Source organism: Thamnophis sirtalis, unplaced genomic scaffold, assembly GCF_051295495.1.
Source record: "Thamnophis sirtalis isolate CommonGarterSnake01/CBP01778 unplaced genomic scaffold, rThaSir2_p1.2 scaffold_7, whole genome shotgun sequence".
NCBI lineage: Eukaryota > Metazoa > Chordata > Lepidosauria > Squamata > Natricidae > Thamnophis > Thamnophis sirtalis.
In genome coordinates this window covers 2,202,105-2,215,852 of record NW_028261387.1, presented here as the reverse complement: position 1 = coordinate 2,215,852, position 13,748 = coordinate 2,202,105, and the positions used below count along the sequence as shown (strand labels likewise).

Genomic DNA, 13,748 nt, shown 5'->3' with positions numbered 1-13,748 from the left:
AAGACCTGAATTTAGTCTGCTTTAGCTAACATCAACAACAACCTTAAGAAATTATGAATTGGTACTAAAGTCATCTAGAAAGCCAATTTGGTGGCAGCAGGCTAAAAACTGGAGAGTTCTAGTTTAATTTCAGGCACAAAGCCAGGCCAATTGTTTCTCTTAAATGACTCATGGGCACAAAAAATAAAAAGCCCAAAACCTACAATCACCTACCTTGAAAGTGACTAAAATGCATTGTATGCTATACTCTGTAACTTCTAGTCCAGTGGTTCTCAACCTTTTCACCACCACAAAACCCCTTTAAACGCCTTTTATGGCCACGGACTCCCAAGACTTAACTCAAGATTTAAACATTTCTTCAAGCCTTCATGGCCCTCCTGTGATGATATCATGCACCCCCCTCCCTCCCCAGGGTTTGTGGACCACAGATTGATAATCACTGGCCTAGTCAATGCATTAATATTTCCCCCCTCCAAATGGACAAAATTTGTACAAATTCTTTGCTAAATGGAATTCCCAATTGCTACTGAAAGGAAAAATTGAACCCAATGATGTTTTCTTGAGTGTGGAAAAAGAAATCTAAGTAGACCTGTATACATAAAATGCTTCAGATAATATTCTAGTGGTACTTTTATATCAGTAAGTTAAAAATAACGTGACCCGTCAAAAGGGCGAACGACAAAACCGCGCCCGACTAAACTGCGTCGCTGACGTCATCAACGCGGCGACAACAGCGGAGAAAGAAGGGTGCTTTAAATAGCGCGTTGAAAGAAAGCCGATTCAACTTAAAGTAAGGGTTAGGTTTAGGGTTAGGTTTAGGGGGGTTAGGTGTAGGTTTAGGGGTTAAGTTTAGGTTTAGGGTTTACAGCGTGCTTCTGTCTCTGCGCTGTTGTCGCCCTGTTGATGACATCAGCGATGCGGTTTAGTCGGGCGCAGTTTTGTCCTTCGCCCTTTTGTCGGTGAACCCAAAAATAAATGGGGAGAAAAGAGCAACGAAAAAGCAGAGCAAACATGGATGCAAATATTACATGGTGAGTGATGAGAAAAACGCAATCCGTCCTTTGTACCTTGAGTCCGGGAGCTCTGGGTAGCCACAGACTCTCAGGGTTTTGGAATTAGAGCCAACCGCGTACAGCGTGCCGCTTGGATGGAAGGCCACAGCTCTGACAGCTTGTGTATCCTCTAGAGTATTGATACAAATGAACTGTTTCTTTGATTTGTCATCCTGCTGTATAAAAACAGTAATATAAATATGAACTTTATTTTTTTATTAGGAAGCAAGTATAAAAAATAATGTTTTAAAATTTTTATTAAACACTTTTGAGACGGCAAAAAAGGCAAATGACGCATAAACATAAAACAAGATGAATAAACAGGAAATGTAAAACATCACAGAAGTAAATGAGACTAGATAAGAATTTTTAATATTACATTAGTTCTATATAACTGAGTATCTTGCATCATTTTAAAAACTATAGGTCACTGTGAAAATCCAGTTAGTATGTAAATATTAGTAGCACTGGTTAACACTGTATAAATCGTGAAAATAAAAAAGTAATTTCTAGTAATTTCTGTTTGAAAAAGAAAAGACTCATTGTTATTTATCAGGTCATTCAAAATTAAATATTTCTGGTTAGACTAAACTTTATTATAATTAAATTTATGTTCAGAGAAATCTAAATGTTAGATGTGGAACAAACTAATACATAGAATTAAAATCTAAAAATGACTTCCAAATTTAATTAAATTGTTTTTTATTTACTTTTCAAACATGAAGTTATTTTGGACATCAATACTCTATATGATTACTAACTCTTTTGCAGAAGGAAAGGTACATACTTTCTAATAAAAATATACATATTTTGTAATAAGAACTATAAAGTACCTTTGCAGCAGCTATCATGCAAAGATAGCTGTAATGTCCAATGAAAGTAGAAGATTAGAAAATAAACTCAGCTTTTAGAATTAGTTTCATTCTATTATAAATAATGTTTCAAAATGATGGAGCTTTGCAATATTGCCATCAACTATGAAAAAAAATAGATCTAACCTGGTCATTGCATTTTCAGCCATTTTTGGAACATGAATTATTCATTTTAGCAATCAATACTAAGGTAATCTATTAGCAGTGAAACGTTTTATATCCATTCATTAGCAGAAAAAAAATGGTTTAGCTACAAGCATAGAGATATCTTAACTGGATTGTAGTATTTGGAATGATGGTAACCGATTTAAAGTTTCACGTTAAATAGACTTACCGTATTTTTCGGAGTATAAGACGCACCTTTTTCCCCCCTCAAAAAAGAGGCTGAAAATTTGGGTGCGTCTTATACACTGAACACAGCATTTTTTTGCCTCCCGAAACCCCGCCCTCGTCACCAAAATGGCCATGCAGAGCCTTTAGGAGGCTTATAGAGTGCTCCTGGGGGCTGGGGAGAGCAGAAATGAGCGAAAAAATTGATAATATTTTGCTCAATTTTGCCCCCGCCCCCCTTGCCAGGAGCATTTTATAAGCTTCCTAAAGGCTATGCATGCCCTTTTTTGACAGAAAATGGGCCTCCACTCCCCCCATGGAACACTCTACAAGCCTCCTAAAGGCTATTCCTGCCCTTTTTGTTGGAAAAAAAAAAGGCCGGTTTTTGCAAAACTCGTGCTGTTTTTGGGAGGTCTGCAGAGTGCAAAAACTTTTTTTTATTTTGCCTCTTCAAAATCTTGGTGTGTCTTATACTCCAGTGCATCTTATACTCCAAAAAATATGGTATCTTTTAATGATACCTTTACCAAAACATGCATCATATGATCCAGCTAATAATTTGAAGTTCCAAATTATTATACAAATAATATAGTCTCATATATTGTATAACATATTAAACATGTTATACATCTTGCACTATTTTTTGCATAATCTGGTGTGATACACCAGATGTACAATTCTAAAAAGCATAGATGTTTATTCCATCAGTGTTTATGACTATATAAATTTATGGTCCTATCAGATAATACTAGAGATTTGAGGCCATTTTTCTGATATTTACAACTGTCACTAGATGTCGCCCTATTATAACAATAAATGACAGAATATTAACTAGCACATTTCAGAGTGCAACCTGCTATGCTCTTTCAGCATGATTGGGGTGTTCCTTGCAGTGAAGAATGAAGCACACTGCCAATATATGTCAAAACTGTATATTCCGAGTAGGATCACCCAGGGTACAAAGATAACCACAGATGTTCAGATAAACCACATGGTTGGACCAGATAAAGCAATTTACAGTAGAGTGTTGGATCATGGATCTTGGATGGTGCTCAACATGTTACTGAGGAAGAGCTGAGGATCTTAAGTGTGTATTAATGGTATTTATAATAAAACCAGGTTAAATCCTTCTGGATGTCGAGATGTTGCCATCCAAGAAAAAAAAATTCGGAAGCTACAAAGGCATAGTTACAGTCGAACACAGGAAGGATGGAGTGGAAAAGCTCAACACAATAAAAAATTAAGTGAATCAAACAACACATTGATATCTCAGGCACCGGCTAATTAAAATGGATTGGAATTTGACACTTTCAGTCCAAAGCGCTAACTGCTTACTACTTAGGACATGAAAAACAAAGAAGAAGGAACAGTTTTGTTTACATAATTAGAAAGGATTATAGCAAGGACAATACTTAGACACAACGCAATCAATGATCAAATAGTATCAATTAGATTGCACAGACAATCCTTTAATATAACAGGTCAACCATGTCAAGCTGTAAAATGTCCCTAAGAAAGTATGAATCCTAGAGTGGTCGTATTGTCCTAATGAGAAATCTATGTACAGGATAGGAAGGCACAATCTAGCTGGAACATTTTAAAAGACTGGCTCCATGTTGGTAAAGAAACAAGACAAGCGGTAAATTCTATCTTCATTTATTAAACCTATACATTGAATATATGCTGAGCAAGATTGCATTGGGAAAAAGTGAGAATGATTTAACACTGGAGAAAGAAACATCAATATTCTATGTCTGTGATGGTGAACCTATGGCACATGTGTCACAGATGGTACGCGGAGCCATTTGCCCTATCAACTCCAGCGTGCATGAGTGCGCTGGCCAGCTGACTTTGGACTTCTGCTGAGGCCATTTTTCGCCCTACCGGCAAACCGGAAATTTGAGAACAGACTTCCGGGTTGCTTGTAGGGCCGTTTTTCACCCTCCGGAGCCTTCAGGAGGCTTCCCTGAAGGCTCCGGAGGGCGAAAAACAGCCCCTCGGCCAAACCGGAAATCACTTCCGATTTGGCCATATTGCCATTTTTTGCCCTCCCTGAATGCTCCGGAGGACAAAAAACAGCCTTACGGCTAAAACGGAAGTCACGTGAGCCAAAAAAAGGTTCACCATCACTGTTCTATGCTATACTGATGACATTATTTTGATAGCTGAAAATGCAAATGATCTAGAAGCTAAATGGAAGTAAATAGGAATACAATTAAATATTAAACTAAATAAAATTAAGTAAATAAATAAAGACCAAGCTAATGACAACAGCTACAGTAACCAGCATTAGAGCTAATGAGGAAGTATAGTTCTGCCTTTTAGAATCAATCACCAACAGTGAAACCAGCACTTGGTGTGGAGGGGTAGCAACAAACAGCTCAGAAAATATTGTCAGATGCTGTGACAACTCTTATACCTACAAAAATCAGAATCATGCAGGCAAAGATTTCCTTGTGACATTCTGTAAAAGCAAAAGTTGGATTTTGAAAAAACAAAGACAGAATATTTCTATCTTTTGTTGGTAATAGAGAAGACTGTTAGGAATACAATGAATAGCCCTCAAAAATAAATGAATGGATTAAATGAGAGGCACAAATGGCTAGACTGAAATTATTTATTTTGGACATATTTTATACAAAAACCCATCTCTCTTGAGAAGTCCATAACGCTAGGAAACATGGAAAGAAAAAGAAGGCAATCAGCTGCAAGGTGGATTCAATTATAGTAACCTTGAGTAGACCAATGAGGGAGCTGAAGGATCAGGATCGGAACAGATCATCTTGGGAAATGTATATTTTATGTGGTTGTTGTCGACACTGATTCAATGGCACAATTAATCAATAAATCATCATTTACAAACAACTTTTAAATGTTTTCATAAATGCCAAAACAATAGCAGATTTCAAGCTATAGTCTGAATAGTTGCATGCGAGAAGAGCTGAGAGCTGCTCTGTAAACCGCAGTGAAATCCTACCTCATCACTTCTTGGTTTTCTTACAATCCCCGAAGAGTCTTCATGTTGTGCCTGAATGGCAGCTTGGTCTGGCACACTGTTTTAAATGCACAACATTAAATCCAACATAGTGAGATAAATGCATTTTATCTTTTTTAAAATTGAGAGATCAGAAACATGATCCATTCTTATGTAATTGAAAAGAAAGAGGCTCAGAGCACTAGGAGAGTGATTGGAGATTTACTGAACTATTTGCATAACACAGTGTTTTTCAACCTTGGCGACTTTAAGTCCTGTGGACTTCAACTCCCAGAATCCCCCAGCCAGCACAGCTGGCTGGGGAATTCTGGGAGTTGAAGTCCACAGGACTTAAAGTTGCCAAGGTTGAAAAACACTGGCATAACATACGTTTTTAAAATTAACTTTCATTGTTACACCCAAATTACTGCAGACCACTTTCAATGAAATCATCTGTTGGAGTCCCTTCTTTTCTCCTAACTTCCTTTGCCTTCTGCTGCTGTCCTCCATTCCCTTTTTTGCACTTTTGTTTTAAACTTCATATATGACTTTTCAGCAGTAAACTCAAATTCTTTTTTAGATCTAACAAGGTTTTCTCCCTGAAGTAAATATAATGCAAATTTTGCAATGAATAATTTTAAAAGTGTGCAGGAATAGCTTGAATAGCCTTCAGGAATTTGAGGTATTTTGCTATTTAGCTAGAATTACACTTAAATTGGAATTGGGATTTTTGTGTTTTTGGAGTCTGCTTATATGTCCCCAATGAAAACAGAAATCCCACATCAGATCCTTGTGGACTGAACTGGAAAAATATGACACCGATCTAATTTTGATGAATCCACGTGCATTATAGTCTTGGGAGGGGACTTCAATATAGATGGGGCCTTAATAAAGATACTGTCTACTCAAAATCCAAATGCCTCTCTCCCAACCTTGAAGACAATATTATTCAAACAAACAAACAAACACACTTTGTAGATTTCAGCCTTGCTCAAACAGCCGTTAGACTAAATCTCCATATATTAAATGAGTTCTTTGAAAGGAGACCCTCTCCCCTCTCTCAGCCCTAGAAAGGAGGAAATGGCAAAACTAAAATCTTGCCAAGAAACCTACAGGGCGTTGGCTATGCAGCCCCCGGGAATAAAAAACTGGCCAAGGCGCTCCCCTCCCAAAGCACAGAGCCGGGGAGGCACAATGGTTAGAATGCAGTACTGCAGGGTTATTCGGCTAACTGCCGGCTGCCTGCAATTTGGCCGTTTGAATTTTACCAGGCTCAGCCTTCCGTCTTTCCAAAGTTGGTAAAATGAAGACCCAGATTGTTTGGGGGCAATAGGCTGACTCTGTAAAACCACTTAGAGATGGCTGTAAAGCACTGTGGAGAGGTATGTAAGTCTAAGTGCTTTTGCTATTGACAGCAACAAAAAGATTTGACTACTTACATCTGATTTCCATGGACAGGTGATTCTTCAAGAGATGGTATCTGATTACTGGAGCCAAATTTCTGAGGTGTGCTTGTGTTAATGTTTGTATTATCACCAGCTATTGTCTGAATAGAATCTGGAGGAATGGATACATTTCCCTTGGTCCCATTGCAATGTTGGTTGAGGGTTTGCACGTCGTTTCCCAGACTATCCATGCCCATGTTTAATTCACCCAACTTTTGGATAGACCTGTAGGACATATGAAAATCTTATTTACTCATAAACTGCAAGAAGTAATCCAGTCAGAAAGAAAATTAAAATCAGGTTAATTTTTTGGGGGGCAACTATCACTATTTAATGAATTGTCAACATTTTTGCTATTATTTTGTTATAGAAGAAGTAGAAAGTCATTAAAGCCAACCTATTAAGAAACTGTTCTGTAAGATTCTGTTGTGCATCTGAACCATCTTCCTGATTAACTCCTCCTTCTAGTAACATTTGTTGATACAATTGCCGTTGTTGTTCCTTTTGCTCTAAGTGCTGTTGATAGCGTAACCGCTGTCTGTAATATTCTTGAAACTGCTCTGCTGAATCTCGAAGCTAAAACAGATTAAATAAAATGGAATGTTGCAGAACATATCCATCATATTCTTATTAGAGTTATTTGCCATAACTCTTGAATTATTTTTATACAATATAACGATATTGGTGATCGTTGTACATTCTGGCCTTATTCTCATTGCAGCTACGTATGCCGCATAGTTATGAAAAACAAAACAATTAACTTTTAGTTAAGTAAATACAACAAATTAAATTTAATCAAAATGCACAAGACGTGCACAAAGTAAAATCAACCCACCCCAGATAGTCATATTGTATGAATACTTATTCAGTTTTTATAATTAGTCTTAAAAGAAATTGCTGGAGAGAAAATGGCTGGGCATTTTGAAATGCAAAGGCTGTGATTTAGTAGCCAGTAAATATTCCTCCCCAATATCCACTGATTACAGAGAGACCAAGTTACTTATTCCCATTTCAAAGTATTTGCAGAAATGTCATGAAGGAAGCCAAATAGGAAAAACTGAAAACAGAATCTCTCATGCCAAAACAACTGAAAAAAAATATTGCTTCCAAAAGTAAAGAAATAATAACCTTCAAAGAGAGATTTAGCCATTCCTCAAATCCAAACATCTTTAGACATAATCCCTGATTCATGCCAGCTACCTGCCTGTCTTACCTGGAAAGTTACCATCACCTCATAAGCAGAGAAAGGAAGGTAGGTAACTACTTTATTATATATTCACATTGGACAAGTTTCTCCCCATTGCTAAGTACACAGGCACTTTCTTCCCTCCAAAATTAGGCAAGCATATAACATAAGCTGTGACATACATGTTAGCCAAAAGAAGTCACCTATGTATAATACTGCCCTTAGCACCACTCTCCTGTCCCTAGGCGTAAGGCTACTGCTATTCAGCTGAGGTTTTGGCTAAAATATATATATATTTAAAAATGGGGAAAACATTATCACCAAATAATTGCACCACATAACTGCTCTGCACAAAGTGAGGGGTAAATATTAGCATAAACTTGTAAAATTAAAATCTTGCTGAAGTAATTTTGGATTCTATATTTTGTGTTCTTTATCCTTCACAGTTTGCCCCTTAAAAAAAAGGAAATAGCATCTGTCCAATTGGTTACATTCATTTTATCCTCATGTTGTCCTCATGTTAATCTTCCACAAATGCTAAACTAATCTCAATTTTCACATAAATGTACACTATTCTAATTTCTATATAAAAGACCTTGTTTCTATTTCAATAGACCAGACACAATACTTTTTTATTTGGGGGGATTTGATACAGTCAGGATTTCTTTTTAAAAAAATATCTTCTCTATTGCTGACTTCTATGCTTAGTAGATTCATGTGATTCTAAGGGCAGAAGAACATCCCAAACATTCCAAGATGGGGTCGTAGAAAATAAGGAACAAAGGTCAGATGCACCTGGAATGACCTTGAAGGAAGGAGAAATACCGGGGACTACACCACCAAAAAGTGGGGAAATCCTCTTAGTCAAAGCTTTTGACTGTTTTAGAAAACAGTTTTTTTGGATGACACATTTCCCCCTCTAAATGTCCTGTAGTCCTATTTAATAAAAAGAACTAAAGGCAAAATTTCAATTGTGAATAAAATTTAGCCCATGTATAAATAAATGCATTTCATTGGCCAGCAGGATGCTGCAGGCCATCCAGGCCGAAAACGGGGCAGGTCCATCCCGTCTCTCACCCGCTGGCTGGCCTGTGGAGGAGAACTACAATGCTGATCCAGACCTTGAAGAAATCCCGTTTGACACCGCTTGCATAGACCAAAACATTCAGAAGTCCTTTATTTGAAAGTTTAAAAAAAATACCTCATTTTTTTCTTGCTTGGTTAGTCCTTGATTCTGTGTTCCATTCGTTGGCTCTTTTTCTGGGAATGAATTCTGGTGTGCCGTCTCATTGCCAGATGAATTATGGGAATCCACAGGAGTTTCACATCTTTTATGAATGCAGAGACCAGAAACATGTCCTTATTTTTTTAGTATTATTTTTTTCCCTAAAACATAGCTCAAATATCGGGATAAATAGATTGACCATATGCCAAAACCCCAAGCCCTGATATCTAAATTTCAGGTAGAAAATGGCTAATATAGCTACAATAATAATATGTTTCCAAACTTCTACCTCCACACCTGTGTTGTGCTGATCTCAGATGATAGGTGGTGGAGAAACACAATTAAAATCACTCCAGGTTTTACACTAAAGAGTGTGCAAATTATGTAACGTATGCGTATATAAAATATAAGGTTGGAACTGGGTAGCATTATCTCTCAGGACAACCATTAGAAGATTTTCTTTGCTAGAAAATAGCAGCGAGCTGGATTCTGGCTTGCAGCATAGAATTGCCCGTAATAATTTAACATATAGAAATATTAGAAGCTTTGTTCTGTGATTAATAATTTAATTTAATAATTTCCTATTATATAGTGATTGCTATTCTAAAGTACCTAAATTACAGGCTTTTTTCAGTAAGTTGTTAAATGTTCAGAGTGGGGAGAGCCTTGAAGAGACTGGACCTTCACAAAATGTGATGCTTCAAGCAATCAGCTGGACTGACACTTTGGATTAACACAAATTAACACTCTTAAATTAACACTCTTTGCTTTGCCCTATTTAAGTAGATAGTGTACACTTTTTGTTTTTAAAGCATTTCTATCTCTGCATGTTTCATTACAAAACCCTATATTATTACATTATAATAATATTTTAAAATGGCATACTAAGAAAAAAAAAATCAGAAACCTTGAGGAAAAAGCCTTCAAGATAATACCGGAAAGATCATTTTCAGAGAAAACCATTTTGATTTTTCCACCTGCATCTGATATGATTCTCTTGCAATATTCCACTACTGAAGCAAACAAGATACAGGTAGCCCTCAACTTACAACAGTTCATTTAGCGACCGTTCACAGTTACAAACAGCACTGAAGAAAGTGACTTATGGCCGTTTTTCACAATTCCAACTATTACAGCATCCCCAAGATCACGTGATCACAATTCAGGTGTTTGGCAATTGATTCATATTTATGACAGCTGCAGAGTCCCGGGGTCATGTGATCACGATTTTCAGTCTATTGACTAGCAAAGTGAATGGGGGAAGCCAGATTCACTTAATTGTATTACAAAGTGAACGACTGCAACGATTCATTTTCCAGCTGTGACAAGAATGGTCATAAAATGGGGCAAAACTCATGTAGCAACTGTCTTTACTTAGCAACAGAAATTTTGGGCTCAACTGTGGTCGTCAGTTGAGGACTTCCTGTATCTGTGGCAAGATCAGATTTCTTCAAAAAGGTTTACATTTAGTTTAACAGCCAGATCAAATTAAGAGTTTTTCTGCACGTAAACCCCACCCATCCATAGCAAGCAAGATCTTTCAACTTTCCTTTTATTACTAGAATCTCAGTCCCTCAGAAGGTACCGTGTTTTCCCGAAACTAAGACCTGGTCTTATATTTTTTTTGCCACTAAAAAAGGCACCAAGTCTTATTTTTTGGGGGGTGGGGGGATGTCTTTCACTGACTCACTTCATGACGGTAGCACTGACAGCCTCTGAGAGCGAAACAGAGGCCGGGGGGGGGGGGGCGCGAGTGACGCATGCAAGGTGGCAAGCGGTCGCAGAAGAAGTGGGCCAGCAAGACAAGGCAGGTGTTGGGGTGCGCGAGGCCTGGCTGCAACTGTCCAAAGGTAAGTAGTAGGGCAGCTCCACCACCACCCACAATCCCTACCCTAGCTTAATTTTTACCCGTGTGCCTCAACCCACCCCGTGCACCCAGGAGTGGGCAGGATCTTAACTAGGGCTTATATTGGGCACATATATAAAAAATCATTGTACACACCAAGGGCAAAGAAAGAAACATTTTTAATTTATACTCAGGTTAGCTACTATTTATGAATTTTATTCTGTACATATTAGCATTTCTATGCAATGTGTCTTAATAGGACACATGCAATTTCCTACTTCAATTGTCAACTGGCAGATTTTACAGGACATGAAATGCTACTTTCAATGTGATATTGACGACTGGGCAGGAGAGCTTTAAAATTAGCTTGACAGTAAATTATCTTTGTATTTTTAGAGTTACCAGTCACTGATCTGCCATAAACTACACCAGGATTGCAACATACTTCAGTATTTTCATGGGTTTACTGACATGGGTTTGTGTGTTTTAAAAACATTTTTTTCCCTTTCTTCTTCACTGTTTTTGTACTCTTGTTTCCCATGACTCTGAACTGTTCCTCATTTGAGTTAATTGCAGGACAAGAATGTTTTGGCAATTGTTATTTCCTGCCGGGTTCTCATAAAAACACTTTTCCCAGTTCCCCAACCTATACTTGGATAAGTTATATCCTCCTCAGCTTTTAAAATCATTTTTTTTGCCAAGAACATACTCATCCACACTTCATTCAATGATATGGTCTGGTGGCTTCTATGGGACAGAATCCGTCCAATTCCTATTGGTAAATGTTAGTGTTATGGTCATCCCCCTGATCTAGTCTGCACAAGAAGCTCCAGATCCTTCAAACTGGCCTTTCCTCAGTTCAGAGACCCGGCTTTTATACTGCCGATTCAGAGATCCTCCTGAAATTGGGATCTATCCCCTAACAGGTGATAAGCACTGAAAAGGTGAAGTGGGAGGAAGGCGACTTCTATTGCACAGCACCACCAATCACAATACATCTGCCTAATGTCATCAAACTACTTTTGAGCACAGATGTAGTGCTGTTCTAAAAAAAGGCTAACCAATAATGGTAGGTGTGACCAAAAGGCAGTACTGTGCACTGGGTCTGCTCCCTTTTGTTTCACCCGGCAACCCCACAATACCTCCTGATAGCTATTGGATATTTATAAACCCTCTGCAGTTTGAACAAGCTTTGATGGATGGCTAACCCTCTTGGTGTTCCAATAAGATTCCACAGGGTGGGCCTCCTTAGGATGCTGTCAGCCGGACAGTGTCGGCTGACGGGGCCTCGGAGGAGAGCCTTCTCTGTGGCTGCTCCGACCCTGTGGAATCAGCTACCCCCAGAGGTCCGGACCTCGCCCACCCTCATGGCCTTCAGAAAAGCTGTTAAAACCTGGCTGTTCCGGCAGGCCTGGGGCTGTTGACCTTATTATGTAGAGTCCAGCCCCGATCAGAACGTATGCGTGTTGGGGAATTTTTAAATTATTTTTTATTTTTATTTTGTTTTGTTTTCTTGTTCTTTGTAGGCCGCCCGGAGTCCTCCGGGATTGGGCAGCCTATAAACCTAATAAATTGAATTGAAATTGAATTTGACACAACTGATATAATCCAAGTCTCTAAGACTTATCTGTCTCAAAGCAAGCAAAGGATATGAATGATCCCAGTTTTGATTTCATGCCAGCATATAGTGGATCTTGTAGCTCCAAACTAACAAATGGCTAGTGGTAGTACATAAAACTAGTATCTCCTAGTCAGATTCTCCTTAGAGGCATCCCAACCCCTCTTAGCAAGAGAGCAAAAGCAAAGACCCTGGGAAGGCATGCCCTCTACACAAGAAACCACATCCAAACCCTGAAATAGAGCCAAGGTGGCGCAGTGGTTAGAGTGCAGTACTGCAGGCCACTTCAGCTGACTGCTAGTTGGGGAGTTTGGCTGTTCAAATCTCACCGGCTCAAGGTTGACTCAGGTTGGCTGAGTCAACTCTCAGGTTGGCTGAGTCAAATCTCACTGGCTCAAGGTTGACTTCCATCCTTCCGAGGTGGGTAAAATGAGAACCCGGATTGTTGTTGGGGGCAATATGCTGACTCTGTAAACCGCTTAGAGAGGATGGAAAAGTGTCTAGGTTTATCAACTACAGTTTTAGCATGTTACTAAATAGAGGACAGGAGGATATCTCGTTTAATCCTAGCATGGGAGAAATAGTTTATCACTGTTCAGATTAACCTCTGTAGGAGAAGAATGGAAAACAGGTGAGAAAGAGTAGTTTGAAGAACACTCCAAAAATCAAACAACTTAGCAGAGCAAACTTCCAGCTTAATGCTATTAATGATACTTTTGCAACTTAGCTCTAAAGAAAATTCAGCCTACATACACTTTTTTATATATTGTTATTAAAGCATTATGATCTGACAATGATTAATTATCTATTCTTGTTGAAATGCATATGGTTGGGATACTACATTTTATGCATGTTGTGATTATTGTTTCTATACACTATTGAAAAATATACAGAACACATTTTCTCCAGACTTTAAATTGTTTTGATTCCTATCCCCAACCATATTCTTTCAGTGACGTTCTCCCTTGATTGTAAAATTGTATAGTGTTTTTTGCTTGGACATACGGAATGGCTTTCTTTGTTAAAGCCGAGGTGGCACAGTGGTTAGAGTGCAGTACTGCAGGCTACTTCAGCTGACTGCTAGCTGCAGGTCAGCAGTTCAAATCCCACCGGCTCAAGGTTGACTCAGCCTTCCATCCTTCTGAGGTGGGTAAAATGAGGACCCAGATTGTTGGGGGCAATATGCTGACTCTATAAACC

General features: G+C 38.4%; 1 protein-coding gene across 3 annotated transcripts in view; it reads right to left on the bottom strand.

Moving 5' to 3' along the window:
* WDR47 (WD repeat domain 47) overlaps window positions 1-13,748 on the bottom strand; it is a 39,326-nt gene that overhangs the window by 8,407 nt on the left and 17,171 nt on the right. For all 3 annotated transcript variants that reach the window (XM_087719197.1, XM_087719196.1, XM_087719198.1), the window contains 5 exons: window positions 9,061-9,187; window positions 7,071-7,249; window positions 6,668-6,898; window positions 5,232-5,307; window positions 1,068-1,228 (listed from right to left, as the gene is read on the bottom strand). In XM_087719197.1, the coding sequence (XP_087575323.1) occupies window positions 1,068-1,228; window positions 5,232-5,307; window positions 6,668-6,898; window positions 7,071-7,249; window positions 9,061-9,187 (774 nt within the window). The remainder of the gene's footprint in view (window positions 1-1,067; window positions 1,229-5,231; window positions 5,308-6,667; window positions 6,899-7,070; window positions 7,250-9,060; window positions 9,188-13,748) is intronic.